General features: G+C 38.2%; 1 protein-coding gene and 1 non-coding gene across 4 annotated transcripts in view; both read right to left on the bottom strand.

The window, feature by feature from the left end:
- KIF21A (kinesin family member 21A) overlaps positions 1-19,793 on the bottom strand; it is a 175,153-nt gene extending 155,360 nt beyond the window's left edge. Inside the window, exon 1 of one of the 3 annotated variants that reach the window (XM_061129892.1) lies at positions 19,601-19,793. In XM_061129892.1, the coding sequence (XP_060985875.1) occupies positions 19,601-19,644 (44 nt within the window). In that variant the 5' untranslated portion in view covers positions 19,645-19,793. The remainder of the gene's footprint in view (positions 1-19,600) is intronic. The other 2 variants (XM_061129910.1, XM_061129901.1) reach the window with 2 other exon arrangements.
- Positions 5,470-5,575, bottom strand: LOC133049536 (U6 spliceosomal RNA). The gene has a single exon (XR_009691358.1). It is a non-coding gene; the product is annotated as a U6 spliceosomal RNA (small nuclear RNA).
- Positions 19,794-20,409: the final 616 nt, after the last annotated feature.

Raw genomic sequence — 20,409 nt, 5'->3', positions numbered from 1 at the left:
TATTCATAAAGTGGAATTAATAATAGTACCTATAAGATTATCATTAGGTTTATGTGAGTTAAGGTATGTGTATTTAGAGTTTAGAACATTTGCTTCTGCCACATAATGAGTGTTTGATAATTCATTTATTTTTATTAGAAAACTCACCTGTACTCTCAACCTAAACCTTACATGTTCCTCCCAAGGAAGTGGCTCTTACTGAAGTGCTCCCAAGTAAGGCTATTTTTTCTTTCACGTCATGTATGTGTAAGACACTGCCTGGAGGTGAGGCTGCTTCTTGCTCCTGAGTGCAGTTTCCAATCTATCGTTCCTCTTCCAAAGATCCCATCTTCTCGGAAGCACCTGTAGTCAGATCTTGCTACAAGCTGCTCTTTGCCACACTGCCTCATCCACTGATCTCACTTATGGGCCACTCTATCAGCTACTTCTACCACCACTACTTCTTTCAGCATTCTTAGTAAACTCAAATCCCTTAGGTAATACACCCAACAATTCTATCTCACAATTCCCTGGCCTCCTTAAAACCAGTTTCATTTTCATTAAAAAAAACAAAAAGAAGAAGATGATGATGATGATGCAGTCAGAAGAGATCTCCTCCATCTTCATCTTCATGCTTCCAGATCCAAACTATATATCATCTACGCCCACAAATTCTGGGAGGTTTTTCTGTTATAATAGAAGTGTCACTGCTTCTATTTAAGGCCACTCTCTCAACTTTTTCTTTTCATCTCATCCCTAGTCTCCTTCCCAAGGACTTCACTCCTACAAATATCTCCTCTTTTTCTTATAACACCCATCTAAACAATTTACTTGATTTTTCTCTTTCCCTTGCACTCTTTATCAGCAAACCCTAACAGTTCTATCTCCAAAATATACCTCAGATCTACTGTCTACCACCTGTACTGCTCTTGTTTAGTCCAAGCTGCTTCCATCTTTCTCCTGGAACAAAATAACATCATTCTCACTGATCTTCCACCTCTATTTTTAACTCTTATAACATAGTCCATCTTCTATATAGCAACAAGTTATCTTTCCAAAATGTAAGTCATATCTCCACTTAAAGCTTTCTAAAGCCTTCCCACTAAAATTAAGTCCAAAATTTCCATTCTAGACTACAAGGCCCTAAACAGTCTGGCTCCTGCCTATATCTCTGTCATTATTTCCATCTTCTTTTTCATTTACTGTATCTGGCTATCCTGCTCTTCTTACCATCCCACTAACCATATCAGCTTATTTTTCATGTCTCATCTTCTCCACAGCACTTATCAACATCTGAAGTTATTTTTTTTTATGTTTATTGTCTCTGTCCTCACCCAATGTTAACTTCTTGAAAGTAGAAACACTTGTCTTATATCTATATCCTCCACACCCAGACACCCTTTCTGGAACATCTGCTGCTGCTGCTACTGCTGCTAAGTTGCTTCAGTCGTGTCTGACTCTGTGCGACCCCATTGACGGCAGCCCACCAGGCTCCCCCATCCCTTGGATTCTCCAGGCAAGAGTACTGGAGAGGGTTGCCATTTCCTTCTCCAGTGCATGAAAATGAAAAGTGAAAGTGAAGCCTCTCAGTCGTGTCCCACTCTTAGCGACCCCATGGACCACGGCCTACCAGGCTCCTCCGTCCATGGGATTTTCCAGGCAAGAGTACTGGAGTGGGGTGCCATTGCCTTCTCCCTCTGGAACATCAATGGCAGTCAAATATTTCTAGACTGACTAAAGTCTCCATAATAATCGGGAGTAGACTATATTTTTCTTCTCTGGTATTGAGGGCCAGGTCTGACATGCCTGGGGTCAGGAACGTCCCCTGGAGTAGGAAATGCAACCTGCTCCAGTATTCTGGCCTGGAAAATTCCATGGACAGAGGAGTCTGATGGCTGCAGTTCATGCGGTCACAAGTCGGACAATACTGAGCAAGTGAGCATGCACCGACATGTCTAATGATGGGTTAAGCATTTCACAGAAAAGGACAAAAAAATAAAAATAAAAGTACCCCTGCTTTTAAATAATTCAAGATCCATTTAAGGAAGAAGAGCTATGAACCCAAATCACTAAAATACTACACTTGACCCTTGAATAACAAAGGTTTTAACTACGCCTGTCAACTCACTTTTTTTTTTTAAACAAACATGTACTACTGTACTAAACAATGCAAGATCAGTTGAATCCATGGATGCAGAATCACACATGGAAGGGCTGACTGTAAAGTTATATAAGGATTTCTGACTGCATGGAGGGGAAGGTTGGTGCCTCCAACCTCGGTGTTGTTCAAGGATCAACTGTATTTACAAAGCAAACTATCATGTTCCAGATGTTAGACTTACATATGTATACACAGTAGAAATCAGCAAGAGAGGAATCCTTAGGGAAAAATAATTCTATTAATATGAGTATATATATTTTACAGATGAGGAAACTGAGGTCCAGGCAGCTCAAACAATTCACCCAAAGTTAAAAACTAGGAAAGACAACACTACCACTACAATATTGTAAAGTAATTAGCCTCCAATTAAAATAAACTAATCAATTAAAAAAAAAAAAACAGGAAAGAAGTCAAGTTCAAACACACCTCTTGATGTCAAAGCCCATTCTCCTCATAGGAACCTGTTTTGGTCAGGTCCTTATAACAAGAGCTGGCTACTACGAAAGATACATCTACCAGAAGTAAGACTATAATATCTGTCAGGGACATCTGGAAGTCTATAACTCCACCAATATTAAATTCTCAAAGGGCTTGATTCCTTGAGTCTTGAAATATAAAACAGATCATCAGTTCCCTGAAAAAAAAAAAACAAAAAAAACAGAGCCTATTTTCCACAGGACACTAGGACTAATGAAGTAAAAAGATTAACAGTTAATGAAGGGATTTTTAAATTTTATTCAAACTATCCTTAGAAGTGAAATGTTTAAGGAAACTTTCCATTGAAGCTTCCTGCCTCACTCAGATCCAAACTAGCCACTCTGAGTGACTTAGTTATTAATTATACAGGGGAAAAATGTGTGTTTATGTGTGAGTGTGCACAGATGTGCATGTATTCAAGTCTTTTTATGTGCAAATGAGCTGTTGTCAATAACTTTTTGCAATTAATATCTATGAAAATAGGATGAAATTTATGGAAAGGGATTTTTTTAATGAAATGAGCATGAAAATTAGGAAAGATGAGAAAGGATAAGTAACAGAGGGAAAATAAGCAAATAGATGAACATGGCTATGTTAAAGATTAGGAGAGTGAAAAGATTAGATGTCATGGGACAGATTATTAAGACTTTATGTTGCTATTTTGGAAAATAGTTATTTTTCTGAGTTAGAAAGTATGCTAATGTGATCACAATGTCTATAGAGGTATACCACTCTAATAACTTGAATGTAAAGTGTTTAAACTTAATTGTTGGCACGTTTCATGGGAAAGTCATCTTATAACCCAACTGAACTAAGTTTCTCAAGGGCAAATTCCACCTCTGATTCATCTTGCATTTCCCAGTGCCTAGCAACGTGTTTTTAGTGTACTTAATTATAGGGGTGCACTAACTAATAAATTGAATAGGACTAAACTGAGATACATTGAATTTACTTGGTCAAATTGAATTAGAATGGTCAGGAATGGGAACTATTAATTACCCTCACAAACACACTTTTATTCCTCCATTTTAGATACCAAAATATACTTACTTAAGTAACTTCCGTTCTACTTACAATGAGCTTAGAGTAATAGCCCTCTTTTTACACTTTTACTATCTATACTTTACAAAGAGGCTGTAATATACATAGCAGAAGTATAATCCGCTTTATACATAGATGAAATTGAGTCATAGAAAGACATCATATTATTTTTCCACAGGATTACTTTTATATTACTGCCACTTAAAAGTGAGTCAGTGGAACAAAGGAGATCTGAATTCAAACTCCAAAAACATTACTTTCCTCACCAAAGTTCATTTTAAAAGATTCAATCATAAAAGCAAAATTATGAAATATGCAAATAAACATATTTGATAGTCAAAAAAAGGCACAAAGATGACTACTTTTAGGAACAGAAGTTCCTGTTTCTGCTTTTTCACATAAAATAGAGAGCAAGGTTCTTATCAGAATGTACAGAGAACAAACATATAAGCGAGGGCAGGGAATCCACCTGACGATTTTGCAGAATACTCAACCTCAGTTACATTATCCCTACTGCTAGGTTTATTATTTTGACAACTGATATTTGGAGTATTTTCTGCTTGTCAAACACAGCAAATAGGACTAGTCTCAAGTGCTAAGGCAGTCTTAAGTCATCTTCAATGGTTCACTTAACTTTTTTTTTTCCATTTATTTTTATTAGTTGGAGGCTAATTACTTTACAATATTGCAGTGGTTTTTGCCATACATTGACATGAATCAGCCATGGATTTACATGTGTCCCCCATCCTGAGCCCCCCTCCCACCTCCCTCCCCATCCCATCCCTCTGGGTCATCCCAGTGTACCAGCCCCGAGCACTTGTCTCATGCGTCCAACCTGGACTGGCGATCTGTTTCACACTTGATAATATAATATGTTTCAATGCTATTCTCTCAGATCATCCCACCCTCGCCTTCTCCCACAGAGTCCAAAAGCCTGTTCTATACATCTGTGTCTCTTTTTCTGTCTTGCATATAGGGTTATCATTACCATCTTTCTAAATTCCATATATATGCATTAGTATACTGTATTGGTGTTTAACTTTCTGACTTACTTCACTTTGTATAATAGGCTCCAGTTTTATCCATCTCATTAGAACTGATTCAAATGAATTCTTTTTAATGGCTGAGTAATATTCCATGGTGTATATGTACCACAGCTTCCTTATCCATTCATCTGCTGATGGGCATCTAGGTTGCTTCCATGTCCTGGCTATTATAAACAGTGCTGCGATGAACATTGGGGTGAACGTGTCTCTTTCAGATCTGGTTTCCTTGGTGTGTATGCCCAGAAGTGGGATTGCTGGGTCATATGACAGTTCTATTTCCAGTTTTTTAAGGAATCTCCACACTGTTCTCCATAGTGGCTGCACTAGTTTGCATTCCCACCAACAGTGTAAGAGGGTTCCCTTTTCTCCACACCCTCTCCAGCATTTATTGCTTGTAGACTTTTGGATAGCAGACATTCTGACTGGCGTGTAATGGTACCTCATTGTGGTTTTGATTTGCATTTCTCTGATAATGAGTGATGTTGAGCGTCTTTTCATGTGTTTGTTAGCCATCTGTATGTCTTCTTTGGAGAAATGTCTGTTTCGATCTTTGGCCCACTTTTTAATTGGGTCATTTATTTTTCTGCAATTGAGCTTCAGGAGTTGCTTGTATATTTTTGAGATTAATCCTTTGTTGCTTCATTTGCTATTATTTTCTCCCAAATTGAAGGCTGTCTTTTCACCTTACTTATAGTTTCCTTTGTTGTGCAAAAGCTTTTAAGTTTCATTAGGTCCCACTTGTTTATTTTTGCTTTTATTTCTAATAAAAATATGGAACGCTTCATGAATTTGCATGTCATCCTTGCGCAGGGCCATGCTAATCTTCTCTGTATCGTTCCAATTTTAATATATGTGCTACCAAAGCGAGCACTCACTTAACTTGCTATTACATATTTTTTAAATTCAAATTGTCATCACACTGTTTTATCTTTTTTACCAACTGAGCTATCAGGGAAGCTTTTATTTCACAGTAAACCAATTTGTGAAGGACACAAAAGGTATTTATTTTACCAGTTCAATCAAATTTATTTTCTAAATAGGTTTGTTTCTAAAAGCGAAACTTGTTTTCAAGATCATTTACATTTCTGACTAGGTTTGTTGATCCTGTATCACTCAGAAACCTGTTTTTCAATGCAAACCAAACCAAACTAGCCATCTAGTTAAAGGTTTCAGTGGCTAGTATTATATAAAAACGGAAGACCTGGTTTTTTAATAAGGTCCTAAGAAAAAAAGAGTCACAAACTGATTTTATTTCTTCTTTAATCACAGTAATTAAACTAAAAATTTGCAAAATAACATCTCATAATATGAATTACTAAAAATGGAAGGCTAAAATTAAACCAATGTCTTTTTAAGTTAGCAAGGGTACTCTGTCACCTCACATCTTTCAATTACCTCACATTAGGCATGGAAATAGTGAGACATTTTCCTAGAGATCATTTATAAAGTGAGTGTGTATGTATGTGTATATGTATATGAGCACACATTTGTATGTCCATGTGTATGAGCATGTGTGCCTATGTACATGTGAACTGAGGACATTATATTTCTGATCAATTTTGGAGTCTTAGGTAAAACTTCTGTTGGCATAAGTAGAATGTGCTCACGTTAACAAAATAGCAAGCAATACACTTAAGAGTTTAAGGATTAAGGTGTCAGTCAGCTCACCTTACCAGGTGAGCAGTTGGAAATCAATTAGTATTCCCATGTCCTTAAAGATAAACAAGAAAGAAATGTAATTCTTTATTTACAAAAGAGAACCAAGATTATTAAGAAAATATTTTATTCAACCTGGTCAAGAAAGCATAATGATCTGCCTTGACTTTCACAACTCAATACATTCATAAAGACAAACAATGGTATTCATTTTACCATATAAATACAATGCTGATAACATCAGCTGATAACATGGAGGTCATATATATTATTTAATATAAATGTACTATTACCATCCTTTCTTCTAGTTTTATTGAGATATTTTGTTGTTGCTCTTGTTTAGTCACTCATTCACGTCTGACTCTTTTGAGACCCCTGGGACCATAGCCAGCCAGGTTTTCTCTGTCCACGGGATTTTCTGGGAAAGAATACTGGAGTGATTTGCCATTTCCTACTCTGGAGATCTTCCCAACCGAGGAATCAAACCGAGTCTCTGTCTCTGCTGCATTGCAGGTGCATTCTTTACCACTGAGCCACAGGGAAGCCCTTAGTGAGATATAATTAACAAAATCATAAGATATTTAAAGTTTACATTATGATGATCCTGATACAAACATGTGAAAGGGTTCCTCCCTTCAATTCACACAGACCTCACATATTTGCCATTTTTTTAAAAAGAACATTTAAGTTCTCCAAGCAAAGTTCAATTACACAACACAATGTTAATAATTATAGTTGTCATGATATATATTAAGGTCTCAAGACTTATTCTTCTTACAACTCAAAATTTGTGCCCTTTTACCAGTCTCTTCCTATTTCTTCCATACCCCATTATCCCTTTGCTTTGTCTTTAGAAACAGACATAAGACATTGTAAAAAGGGGCCTCAAGTAAAGACTCAAAAGAGTCCCTGCTAAAGAAATAAATTTTTGCAAGTTAATGACTACAACTGACATTTATCAAGGCCTACTATATGCCATTGGAAAAGGAAGTGGCAACCCACTCCAGTATTCTTGCCTGGAAAATTCCATGAATAGAGGAGCCTAGTGGGCTACAGTCCATGGGGTTGCAAAGAGTCAGACCCAAGTGAGCACACACATGAAATGACTATATGCCAAGCATTATTCTGAGTGCTTTATAAATATGCCAATTAATTCTCACTATCTTATGAGATTAGTATTCTTATTTCTCCATTTCATAGAGAAACTAAGGAGAACAAAAGCTCCTCAAAGAAATTATCCAAATCTTGAGGTGATTAGAAAGAAATTGTGGTTGGGCACTGTAAGTCTTATCCATAAGAGGAAAAAGTGAGATTTAAAGGTGTGTGTGTGTGTGTGTGTGTGTGTGTGTACACACACACAGAGAGATGACAGGCAGCAGGAAGTGAAGAAAGGAGCAATAACTAAAAAAGGAATAAAGAAGTGAACATCTTCCAAGCGCTTCTAAATGCAAGGCATTTATAACATTCATATAATCTTAATAGTCTTATTAAGACAGTATTAACTCCATTTTACAGATGAAAAAATAAGGGTCATAAAGGTTAAGTGGCTGTCCTAAAATTTTGAACTCCAATCTTTGTGACTAAAATCCAAACTCTTTTCAATAAGTCATACTGTAAAGGAAAATGAAATTAAGGCAAGGATGGAGTAAAGGGGTAATAAAGAATGCAAATCCAGAAGGAAGATTGGAGATAAACCAGCTTTTAGAAGTTCTCTGAAGGATACTGTGATGACAGAGTACTGCTGTCTCAGAGCTATGATGCTTTTAAACTACAATGCAGGGCTGTCAGAAGCCAGAACGGCTATTTGATTTCAAGAATCAGTACCTTTGATCCCTTCAACATTATTCTTCTTGCCTACCGTATCTCATTGACAAGAAATCTGCTATGAAAAACAGCAATGGCCAAAATTCACCTAGATTCACTAGTCCCATACTGAGCAATTGTAGAGTGCATACAAGTGGCCTGGCATCACTCAGCACAGAGTCTATGGACAGCTTTACCCAAATTGAGATGCCAGTCCATCATTGCACGTATGTTACATGGCCACAGCAGAAGCCAAGAAACACTTTCATATTGATGTGCAGGTAGGTACAGTTTTGGCGTGACTAAAATTTTCCATTTCAAAATGACAGCCAAGAGAACCACAAATGAGGACTCAAAACTTCAGTTTCCTAACAATCCCAATGTATCATTTTTGACCAACATATCATAAAGACAAGTTGAGAATCTTTTCCATCAACTGAGATTAAAAAACAAAATCAATTTATTTTGTTTATGAACATAAATATATTTTATACTATATTGGCCAGATTCATCAACTTCTAGTAGATTTTATCTTTTTGGGGGGCAGGGGTGTGTATATCTGTGTTTATGTGTTTCATGTCAATCCCTTACCAAAATCACAGTTTGTTGATTTCAGGTAAAATCTTTTTCAAAACATACTGGGGCCTCCAGTTTGGCATCGATTAAGGGAGAAAGAAGGTTGGACAACTAGCCTGGCCAGAGGCCTAGGCGACATGGAAGTGAAGTCAGGTCCAGAGTGACCCAGGCTTGATCACTGGCAGCACATGTACAAAATTAGATTCAACCTGGTCGTGGCTTCCAGTTCTAAGCAGCCCACATGAGTCAAAGGACACCACAGTTAGAAAACAAAAATGGTCATTTCCCGATCACAGAAAGGAGGCTTTCACTAATTTCACTTACTTGAGTGGAAAAATTCTTGTTTTACTCTATAAAGTGGTAAATATCAAGCTATAAAAGTATGCACACACTGCAGCAATTTTTAAAAATATATAAGTACACATAAGAAAACAGATGAAAAATAAATATACCAAAGTGCTAGTAGTAATTATAACAGGGTGGTAACCTATAATTGATCGCTTTTCTCATCTTTTCTCAGGTATTTTTTTCTAATTTGATTACATTATTTCACTAACAGGAAAAGAAATCAAACAAAAATAACTTATGAAATTAAAAGCTGATTTTGAAGCTAGACGATGCCTGCAAGATCTATTTTCTGCTTCTAAGTATTAGCCTTTTTTTAAATGCTTTCAGCTAAATTTTCATATAGATCTGTCAATGAACTCAGCAGGAACACTGCCCATCAGCTCTAGGTATGAGAAAAAAAATATAGAAAATTTAAATTCATTTTCAAAATTCTTTATTATTAATAGTGCAGGTCTTTTTACTTAGTTTACTCCTTAAGATGCTCTTTAATCCACAGCTTGGTTTAGTGTATTGTTGCCAAGGTTGATGAGAGAAAGCAAGATAAGCATCAGCAACATTTTCAAAAATCTGGTGCAAGCCAGTTCAGAAGGAAAATTCACATTATTATTAACCAATTTAGTCATCAGTGCCTTACAGCAGGTTAAGCAACTAACAGCAAATACAACAATATTATTGTTAATCTCACAAAGTATATTGTATTAATTGTAACTTTACAAATACTAAACACCATGCCAACTGAAAGTCTTATGTGGGAAAAGAAAGATTAAAAATGGTGGATTATACTAAACTATATAAAAAGGAATTTGGTAAACTAGAGAAGGACGATATGTGGTTTCCATGTTAAAAACAAAATGAAAACTAGGCGACTGTTGTAACAGAAGGTTTTTAACTATTTAAATACGTTTCTGCTATATTCATAAGCAAAAGAACAGATACACCTATAATATACTTCACAGATTCAAGTTATGGATTACATATTAGAGAATGGCTAATCTAGTTGCTAGAGTTTAGAATATAACCAATATACTCATTGTTGGTTATATATCCAACTAATAATACATCACTAATAATATTATTGCCTGTGTTTGTATAAAAGCTATTTTCCAAATGCTTTCACATGGTTATCTCTGCTGATCTTTTCCCAATCCACTGAAGTAAGTGGATATCTATACACAAAGCCAAGTTTATCATTGGTTAAGACCAAAACAGTTTTCTAAATATCCAAAGTTCATTCTATTATATCATATTGCTTCCAACAGCTTTAATGCATCTAACTTATGTGATTCTAGTGCACAACAGACATTCAATAATTATGTAATAAATGAATGAATTTTGATCTAAAAAAAAGTAAATAAGATTATAAAGAATATAACTGAGAGTAAAGGTGCCCCATGCCTTATTAGTACACCGTGTGCTCAACATACCACTTCATAACAGTTACTATAGCTTGACCCTCTCCAAGACTCCTTGTTCCTGTTTGCTGAAAGAAAAGGTCACTATTCTGTGAAGCTATGTCAAATAATGTGAATATCTACTGTGAAAAATATAATTCATCCATCCTACTCAGAAGAACTGATATTGTGATTCCTAAGTGACAGACATAGCTCCCCAAAATTAAGAATAAAGTCCAATCTCAAAAACTAAAATTTTACTACACACTAAGAGATCCAAAGAGTAGGGAATAAACTTTAAATTATCCTTGATTTAGCCCCTGGGTGGGCTCATGATGCCCACCTCACTACACCCAAGTTTCAACAACTTCTTGGTTTTCTTGCTCTTATTGAAGCAAATGGAAGTATATAGCACCCAAGTACATTGACCCTAAGATTAAATCCTGAATGGCCTTCATTTCAAATCTGGTCATGCAAATACCACCTTGTTTCAATTCAGTAAATCCAATGTCCTTCAAATGTTCTAATAGTGCTGCCAGTATATTAGCATCTTTTTTTTTTTTAATGTCAGATATTCTCTCAGGTTGGGGGACATTTCAAGTCAAACAGTGAAAATCATCATATTGTGTATACCTCTCACACTGGAATTTTAGAGAGAGAATCAGATAAATAAATAAATAAGGCCCCAGAAGGCAGAAATGTCCCTGCATAAAGTCTAGAAAGGCTTCAAGCAGAGGTGGGATTTAGGGCATTTTCTGGATGCAAGGCCAAATGTATGGCCAAAATGTGTTGCATCCTTTATCTCCTTCTAAAGTAAGGCTAGAAGGGACTGATGTTATTTAAAAGTTTAAGAACCACCTTTCTAGCAAAGTAATTCTCAAAGTGTTTTATTTTTAAACCACTCAAATGTCTACCTCAGCTCCAATTTCAGATCCCAGTAAATATACCACACTGACCCTACTCTATCTCCTTCTTTCCCCACTCTCCAGTCATCCCCCCGACAGTGAGGTTGTCACTATTAATGGAACGTGCTCTAATCGTCAAATCTATTGAGGTAGGGAAAAAAATTTCAGAACCAAGGTGACGGCAAAAGGAGAAGGCCACACGTCCCAGGCCTAGCATTCACCAAATTCTATTTACATGATTAATACTATTTCCAAATTAAGCTACCCAGATATTGTATTTCTGTGGTTGTTAAAGCATTAATGTGGTACATGCATATGCTGAAATCAGTCTGTTTTAGCAATTTTTATAACCTAGTGTTGGCATTTTTTCACACTTTAATATAATAGGAACCTTAAAATATAACCTGGATTTCTACTCCAGGGATCCCTCTCTCTCTGACTCTTGAGAGGTCTTTCTTGGAATCATTGGTCTAGTTTCTAGAATTGAGGCAATCATAAAGCCAAAATAAAGAGCACTGAGATGGGGTGGGCACTCATTTAAATGTTAAATTTAAACTTTTAAAAGGGCACTTGAGGGATTAAAACTGTAGTCTACAAAATACAAATTGATTATATTTCTGGAACATTTGCCAGCAAAACATGAAATCCTAAAAAATCCAAAGTAACAGTCAACAAAAGACCTGAGCTGACAGCCGTGGGACCTCGAGCAATTCCCTCAATTGCTCTGGGTCTCTGTTACCTCAATTATCTTGAAGGGGCTTCATCCAGCTAGTTCCTTCACGGTCCCTTTCAGTTTTACAATCTACTTCAAATCCAATAATTACAGAGGTACTTAAAGTTACGTTCAATATATAAATGTCTAATAATTTCAAAGCAAAGGAATCTCAAATATAATTCTTAAACATTAAGAACTATCTCATAATAATTGTAGAATTTCATCAAAATGGTCCCATTGGCTGTGTCATTTGCTTCAAATAAAGCCTGAGCCACGAGAAAACTGTTTTAACACCCTGAGAAGATTAAATAGTTAATCCACTGGGAAACCAAGTTCAAAGACAGAATTCACAAATCCGCTCTCCAGAGAGAAGCATTAAAAGTAACAAACATCCATTTTATTTTTAATAAAATCATTTTAATGACACACCAAATACAAATGATACCATCTAGCATGCATTTTCACTGATGTGTCTTCCTTCCTAAATCTGAAACTTAGTTTCATATCTAATGTTGACAGAAAATAACAATTTATAAGTCAAGGTCACATAGGTGAGCTATAACATGTCTTGGGGAAAACTATCCATAACAATGGATATTTCAAGTTCATTTCTTTGAGGAGAAATGGATGAGAACTGGAAGACTGGGTACATTATGTAATTAACTACCAAGATAATTTCTGCTTTCATGGCTTCACTAAACTGGAATTTCTAGTGCATCATTTACAAACCCATAATTATGCATCAAAATATTAACTAATTAGCAGGTAAGAGGGTAAGAGCTCAAGGGGTAGTAATAATTAGACATGAAATCTGAACTTCTGTGGAGTTCCAAATAACAATCAGGCCTCCCACACTATAAACTTAATAAACTTTATCTGAAGAAAAAGTATCAACTCATATTTAAATAAACAATTTCACTGACTTTAAGCTCACATCATCCACAAGTCTCCTCTGTTTCATTTCCTTTACTTTATGATCCAAATACAAAGACATACAAGTAAGGTACACATATCACATATACAAAAATAGAAATATCTTTCTAATGCACAGGCTCTGGAGTCCAAATTTTGTATGACATGTGCTTGTAAGCGGGGCACAATTTCTGTTTTTTAAGTCACTGTCCTTCAGGAAAGTATGAACTAAAAAAATGCTATTGAAGAAAATAAGGGACAGCTAAAACTAAACTAATTTCTAGTTTGTGCTACTGATATGTTTTGTGTTAGATTCAACATAGTTTGTGCACTAAAAGAGCCTCACATTGCCTGGTCTAAGCTCCATGAAAATGGGAACCATGTCTGTCTTGTATGTTCTGTGTCCTCAGTAGTAGGAAAGTGTTCTGCACATAGTAGGTAACATAATAAATATTTGATGCATGAAAGGAGGAATAAACAAATGATCGAACAGCAGATAACCATCTGTTTCCATAAAATATTTCTAAAAGCCTTGCTTATCTGTCTCTACATTCTGTAGACATTAAATTGTTTCAAATTGTTTTAGCTTGAAAGATCCTTATTGCATTGGCATTAATATGTGAAATATTTTGAAAACATTTGGAAATATTTTTAAGAACAAAGAAACAGATACCAGAAGCCTGAAGTTTGAGTTCCATTTCTGATATTTAGTGGCTGAGAAACCTTGAACAGGTCACCCAGTATCTTTGAGACTCATTTTTCCATCTGTAAGATAGGGATAATATCTGTCCAGCCCACCTCATATGGTTTTAATGTATACTAAATAAAATATTGCATATTTGTATTACGGCCAGAATTGGACAAAGAGACCACGAAAGCCGAAAAGTTTCCTCTTAAGTACCAGCAGTACCTACAATAAATATATTGAGGGAAAGTCAAGTTTAAAATGTCAAAATAGTTCCTTCCTATCAATAAAGAGGCCGCACGAGTGCCAACAGCTTGGCTAACAACAAAAAAACATAAATTTAATATCCTGCATATGGAAAGGTCTTACAACCCTTAATACCTCAACATGAGGAAAAAGAAAAGTCCGGGAGGTCACACTGCAAATCAGCACCAGTGATGGACTCAAAACATCATTTACAATCCAAACAGCATTTAAGCTAGCTGAGCAATGTCACTTCTTAAAAATGCTGTAGTAAGGTAAAAAAGACAGCAAATTAAACAACATTACACACTAATCCAAACTTGCTGTCAAGGATATGTCCTGTTCTCTGCCAAAGCTGAGCAAAAAATCTTAGCTCACAAGCGCGTAGACAATGACGTGAAAACACAATGGTCCTGTCTGTATCTTCATTTTCTTTCAGTTCCTCTTGTATTTTGAAAGCTAAAATTCTTGGGGGGAAAGTTTCAAATATTATATCAGCATTAGACGTGGAAAGGATGAACTGCTCAGTCTTCTTGCTTGGCCCCACAGTAGGTGCCTTACAGAAAACACTATACTTTCCTTCACATCATTTCATAAAGTTCTAGATTTAGAATTCAAAATGTTTGAGTTTAAAATGTTAACTGAATGGTTCAATTCAGTATACTACTTAGGTAATAAGAATAGAATGTACACTAAACCTCTTTGCTCATCTTTGTAGACGGCATCTATCAGCTTACTACATTTTCTAGGAAGTCAGTTACCATCAACCTATTACCCAGAACTTTCTATACCTATGCAACCCAGAGGGAAAAAATGTTACTGTTAAATCAAATCTTACATGGATATACGTGCATAGATACATATATGTGTGTGTTTATATATACAACCACTCTAAAAACAGACACCCAATATTTTGGTATTTTCTTAATCTACAGAAAATTCCAGATCTATGACATGGTGGTTGTGAACAGTTTTTTGGTTTTTCACTTTTTTATTGGAGCCCAGTTGCATTACACTGCTGTATCAGTTTCTGCTATACGACAAAGGGAATCAGCCGTACGTATAAATCCCCTCTTTCGGGGATTTCCTTCCCTAATTAGGTCACCACAGAGCGCTGAGTACAGTTCCCCACGCTATAGGGTGGGTTCTTATGAGTTATCTATTTTATACACAGCAGTGTGTATGTGTCAATCCCAATTTCCCAATTCATCCCACCCCCTAACTCCCCCTTGGTACGCATATACTTGTTCTCTACATCTGTGTCTCTCTTTCTGCTTTACAAATAAGATTATCTATACCATTTTTCTGGATTTCACATATATGCATTAATATGTGATATCTGTTTTCCTCTTCTCTGACTTACTTCACTCTGTATGACAGTCTCTAATCCATTTATGTCTCTGCAAATGACACAATTTCATTCTGTTTTATGGCTGAGTAATATTTGTGAGCAATTATTTTCCTATACTCTTTCTCACATTTTTAAAAACCTGTAGAGCAGTACTATTCAATAGCAATATTATGGCAACAACATTATATTTAATTTTAAAATTTCTGGTAGCCACATTTGAAAAAAGGAAAAGTAGATGAAATTTATTTTAACATTTTATTTAACTCAACATATAAAAATACTATCATTTTAATATGTAATCAATAGAAAGATCATTGATATATTTACATTCATTTTCTCGTACTGTCTTTAAAATCAAATATATATATATATATATTACACAGAAAATACATGTCAATCTGGAGACTAAATTTCCATCAGAAATACTTTATAAGTATTTAGATTTGATAAAATTTACAGTTAAAAAATAGGTCCATATAACTACATTGTTCCAGGCATACCTACAAGCTTTCAAAAAACTAAATGGACAGTTTTTAAATTTAATTAACATTAAATAAAATTTAAAATTTAGCTTCTCAGTAGCGTTGAAACCAAGCAACCCTTCAGCGCCTTCCTGGGGTCAGACAAACCCCACCCTATGTCACCAGGCTCTTGTTTGCAGAAAAGTTTTAGCTGTCCCCAAGTTCTTAAGAGCATATTTAATCAGAGTAATGCAGACAGAATGGAAAACAGTCAAGCAAGACAAAGTACTAACAGTTCTATTTGTATTAAAACTAAGTCAAAGGCCATTAGTTCCTCCACAAGGGCTATAGATAATACTCTGAGCCACATCTCTGAGTGGTTTTACAGATACTAAAACCCCCACCAAGTGGAAGAAGTTAACCTCATGCTGACCACAAGCAGGTAGACCCACGCCAGTTGGAACCAGAAGGTTGATGGTGTTAACTCCTGAAATACCAAAATGTTAACTCCTGTTACCTCACCACCAACCAGTCAGAAAGATACCCAAAAGCTGACCCGGCACCCTATGACCCTGTCCCTCACCTTACCCTTAAACACCCTTCCCTGAAAGCCATCAGGGAATTTACATCTTTTGAGCATGAACTGCCCATTCTCCTTGCTTGGCCCCAAAGTGGGTACCCTTCAATAAGTTATCCTCTACTTCACCACAACCTGGTGTCAATAGATTGGCTTTGCTGTGTGGTGGGAGAGTAAAACCAAGTTTGGTTTGGTTACAGCATTAATCATAATTTGAGTGTTCAATAGCCACATGGGGTTGCATAGTGGCAGAGGGGGGTTCTAAATCCACATCTACCCAGTGAAAGAAAGATACCCTACAGAACACCTCCATGATGCAGTGCTAAGTTGCTCCAGTTGTATCCCACTCTAGCCCGCCAGGCTCCTCTGTCCATGGGATTTCCCAGGCAAGAATACTAGAGTGGGTTGCCATTTCCTTCTCCAGAGGATCTTCCTGACCCAGGGTTTGAACCTGTATTTCTTAGGTCTCCTGCATTGGCAGGCAGGCTCTTTATCACCAACGCCACCAACATCTCAGATATACTCTATCCAAAGCCATTTTTCAGAAATTGAATTTAAAATGTTCTCTCAAAATAAGAAATTTTCTATTTAACTTCTTTTTCCAAAGGTCATATAATAAGACCCATGCACTTATTTTGAGAAACCTAAAATACAGTCATCAACTTTAACACATTGGTAAATCTCCATATCTGATAAAACACAAAGACCTCTAGGACACTGCATTTACACAAGTACAGCCAACTTTCTATTACTTGTTATTACACTCATTGAAGGGTAAAAGTTAATCAAGTGTTCTGATCATTTGTGTCTATGTCTTGATTTATTTACCCTGCTGATAAAGTCTATCACAAACTGGAAAGAAAGACTGGAGGTCCCTGCAAAGATTTAAAATTTGGGAAAAACAGTTTAGGTAAGTAAGTTCAGGTTTTCCCTTTCTGAGCTCTATCTTTTCTAGAAATATAAGGCATAAAAATCCTGTCAAAGTCATTCATTTTTTAATTAAACTAGTTCAGAACCAGGAAGAGGCAAGCGACCTTAAGCTAAGTAAAGGTTTGCAAAGGATGTTCTTGCCTCTAACCTGTATAGATTTAGTGGTTAAGAATTTGAGCTCTAGAGTCAAGCTGTCTAGAGTTAGAATGCTATTTCTGCCACTTGCTACCAATTTAACTTGGGGAAGATCACCTAATCCTTCTATGTCTCACCTGTAAAATGGCCATAATAATAACAGACCTAAGTCAAAGATTGTTATGAGAAATAAATGCAATTTCACAGCATATAAAACATCTTAACACATAGCACTGATCCTAGCACATACTGTGTGTCCAATAATTATTTCTCTTTTTAGCTCAGAGATTAGGATATAAGAGATAGAACTTAATTTCAATAAATATCTGTTGTAAATGGAAATAAATGTCCATATACTTTATAAATACAGAAGTGCTGTCTAAGCTATTCTTATCCTATGCAAAGTAAGTTTAACCAGTGAATCTATTCAATGTATTTAATAAAAATAAAATAGACCCTCAAAATATGGCTTACGTCACAACGTGTTTTTATAAAGCCTTTCTCCAACAAACAGACCCACACATATTTCCTTTTTAAAAAGCTAATATGCATACCAAAAGCAAATATAAGTTATTTATCTGTCAATATCACTGTGGGGTGATTCATTATTCTGTTCATCTCCATTGCAAGCAGCATCAGTTTTAACAGCATGGTCAATAAACTACCCTATGATATTCTACAGAATTCACAGATAAATATATTAACTCTGTAACAGCTTTTTCTCTGATAGCCAGTTTTTTTATTTTCATTACTATTTTATGCTCCTTCTTCACCTTCTTTGACCAGACCTGCTAATTAACAAAACTGCTTCTTATTGAGTTTCCTCTCTTTTTCCTTCCCCTTCCTCTGTGGTGGTAGAGTCACTAGTAAGTGTTAAAAGGCCAAAAGAGAGATAGCAACAGTAAACAGGAGAAACCACTAATCCAACAACTGAATAAAGAGCCCTAAAATAACCAGAGAGGCCAAATTAAAACTTCAAAAGTTTTATAACAGGTGATTCTAAACAGTCGTAAAAATGTCACCTCCATGGGTGGTTATCTTCTGGCCTGTAAACAGGATGAGAAATATCTTTGAAATTCATCTTATTCTTTAGATTGATTAAAATACAAAGTATATATAAAACTACCATTTCTATAACAAGATTTGTCACTAAAATAACTATTGAAATGCTGACATGACAAGATAAGAACAGCTTTTCAGAAAGACTACAAGGGCGGAGAATTTTTAAAAATAATTTCTCAGAGAAAACATTATTTTTATAATCCTATAATGTGTACATAAAGAGAAATGAATTCACAGTAAAGTACCAAAGCTATAAAAGAAACGCACTTATTCTACCATGAAGCCTTCATTAATATTTCAGCGATGATGTTGCAATTTTCCATGAGCTCCGCTTCTCGATACGTATCAAAACAATCCAAATTACGTTCGATTCTCATGTATCTGTCCTTGACCAAATTACAATTTTGATGTATCCAGCATTTAAAAACTCACACTCGGGAATGTGTAATTTTGTATTGTAACCACCCTGCTGAACCTCAGGATGTTTCTTTTTCACCACTCCCTCATGTAACCCTTCCACTTACTGAAGAGTCTTCTTCCTTCTACAGACTGATCACCAGTGAATTTTCCCTTAAATATAATATCCCTTGCAACGCCAGAAATGTCTTCAACACCCACACCCTGGTGCTATCTAGTCCCCGCCGGTGCTTAACAAGACGCCCACTTATTTGCACAGAGATCTAGACCCCCGCGGCTGGCAGCGCTGGGCTGAGGCTTTGTCTCCTGCCTCCGAAGGCCGGAGTTGCAGGTACCCGTGAAGACAGTCACGTTACAAACACAAGAAGCGCACCACAACCCCGGAGAGAGGCGGCTCCTCTGGGCAAAGCCCGACAGGCGATCGCCCAAGGCGGCCAGACCTGAGGCAACTGTTCCTGGGGTGCGCGACCCGGAGGGGGCCCCCCGGGACCCGGCGCCGCGCAGCCGCCCGTCACCTGCAAACGCCAGGGGGCCGAGGGCGCTAGGTTCTTCGGCCAGCGCCCGGCCTCGCGCGCCAGGCCGGCGGGGACCCGCGGGCTCGGTGTCCAGAGCCCCCGGGTTCCCTCGGGGCGGCTCCTCAGGTCTCCGCAGCGCGGCGGCCGGGACCCCGGGTCAGGGCAGATCCTCTCAGCGAGCCCGCAGCCCGCCCTTCGCCGCGTCCGTCCTTACCTGACAGCCACCCGCACCGAGCTCTCGTCCGGGGCGCCCCACATGCCGGCGGCGAGCGACAGCCGGCTCCCCGGGCCTCTGCACCGCAGAACGGAGGCGCCGCTGCAGCCGCGGCGCTCGCGCTCAGGAGGCTGGAGCTGCAGGGGGCGGTCGGCTCACCTCCGCCGCACTCCAGCCATGTTGGGCGACTGAATGGAAAGGTGGCGGCGGCTCGGAGGCAGGCGGAGGCGGTGATTCACTGCTCGCGGGCGCCCGCCCCTTCTCCCCAGCTCGGCCCCCAGGACTGGGGCGGAGACGAGGCGCGCTGAATGGCGAGCTGGGCGGTGGCGGCGGAGCCAGCAGGCCGCCGGCGGCCTGCTGCTGGCCGGGTGAGTGCGCCCTGCCCCCTCCGATGGGAACGCGGCCTGCGGGCGGCCGGGCTGAACCCTCCACGCCCGCCTGGACTCTCCCGCTGCTGGCCCGCACTGCGTCAGCGGCGGCCGAGCTGCCGGCCCCACCTATAGCGCTGCCCGGCCCGCGCCCCGCCCTGCCCTCGGTGGGCACTGCCAGGCGCTGCTTGCCGGGAGGCGCACGGGGGAGGGATGCCGGCCGCGGGTTGCCCACGCCCCGGGGTGACGAGCCCGGCGCCCTTGCAGGCTGTGAGAACGCCGCGGCTAGTGCCAGCCCTGCTGCAGCCTGCGCCTTCTAAAAGCAAAGCTTGCAATCTGCCCGCTGCCTCTCTGCTTCGCCTTTGTTTCCACCCTTAGCTCATTGTCCTCTCTGCAACTTGGACTCTGACCCTTATCCCCAGCCCCCTCTGAACGCCGTCC

This window comes from Dama dama, chromosome 3, assembly GCF_033118175.1.
Source record: "Dama dama isolate Ldn47 chromosome 3, ASM3311817v1, whole genome shotgun sequence".
Taxonomy (NCBI): Eukaryota; Metazoa; Chordata; class Mammalia; order Artiodactyla; family Cervidae; genus Dama; species Dama dama.
The sequence above is the reverse complement of the archived record's forward strand: the minus strand, read 5'-3'. Positions and strand labels throughout refer to the sequence as shown.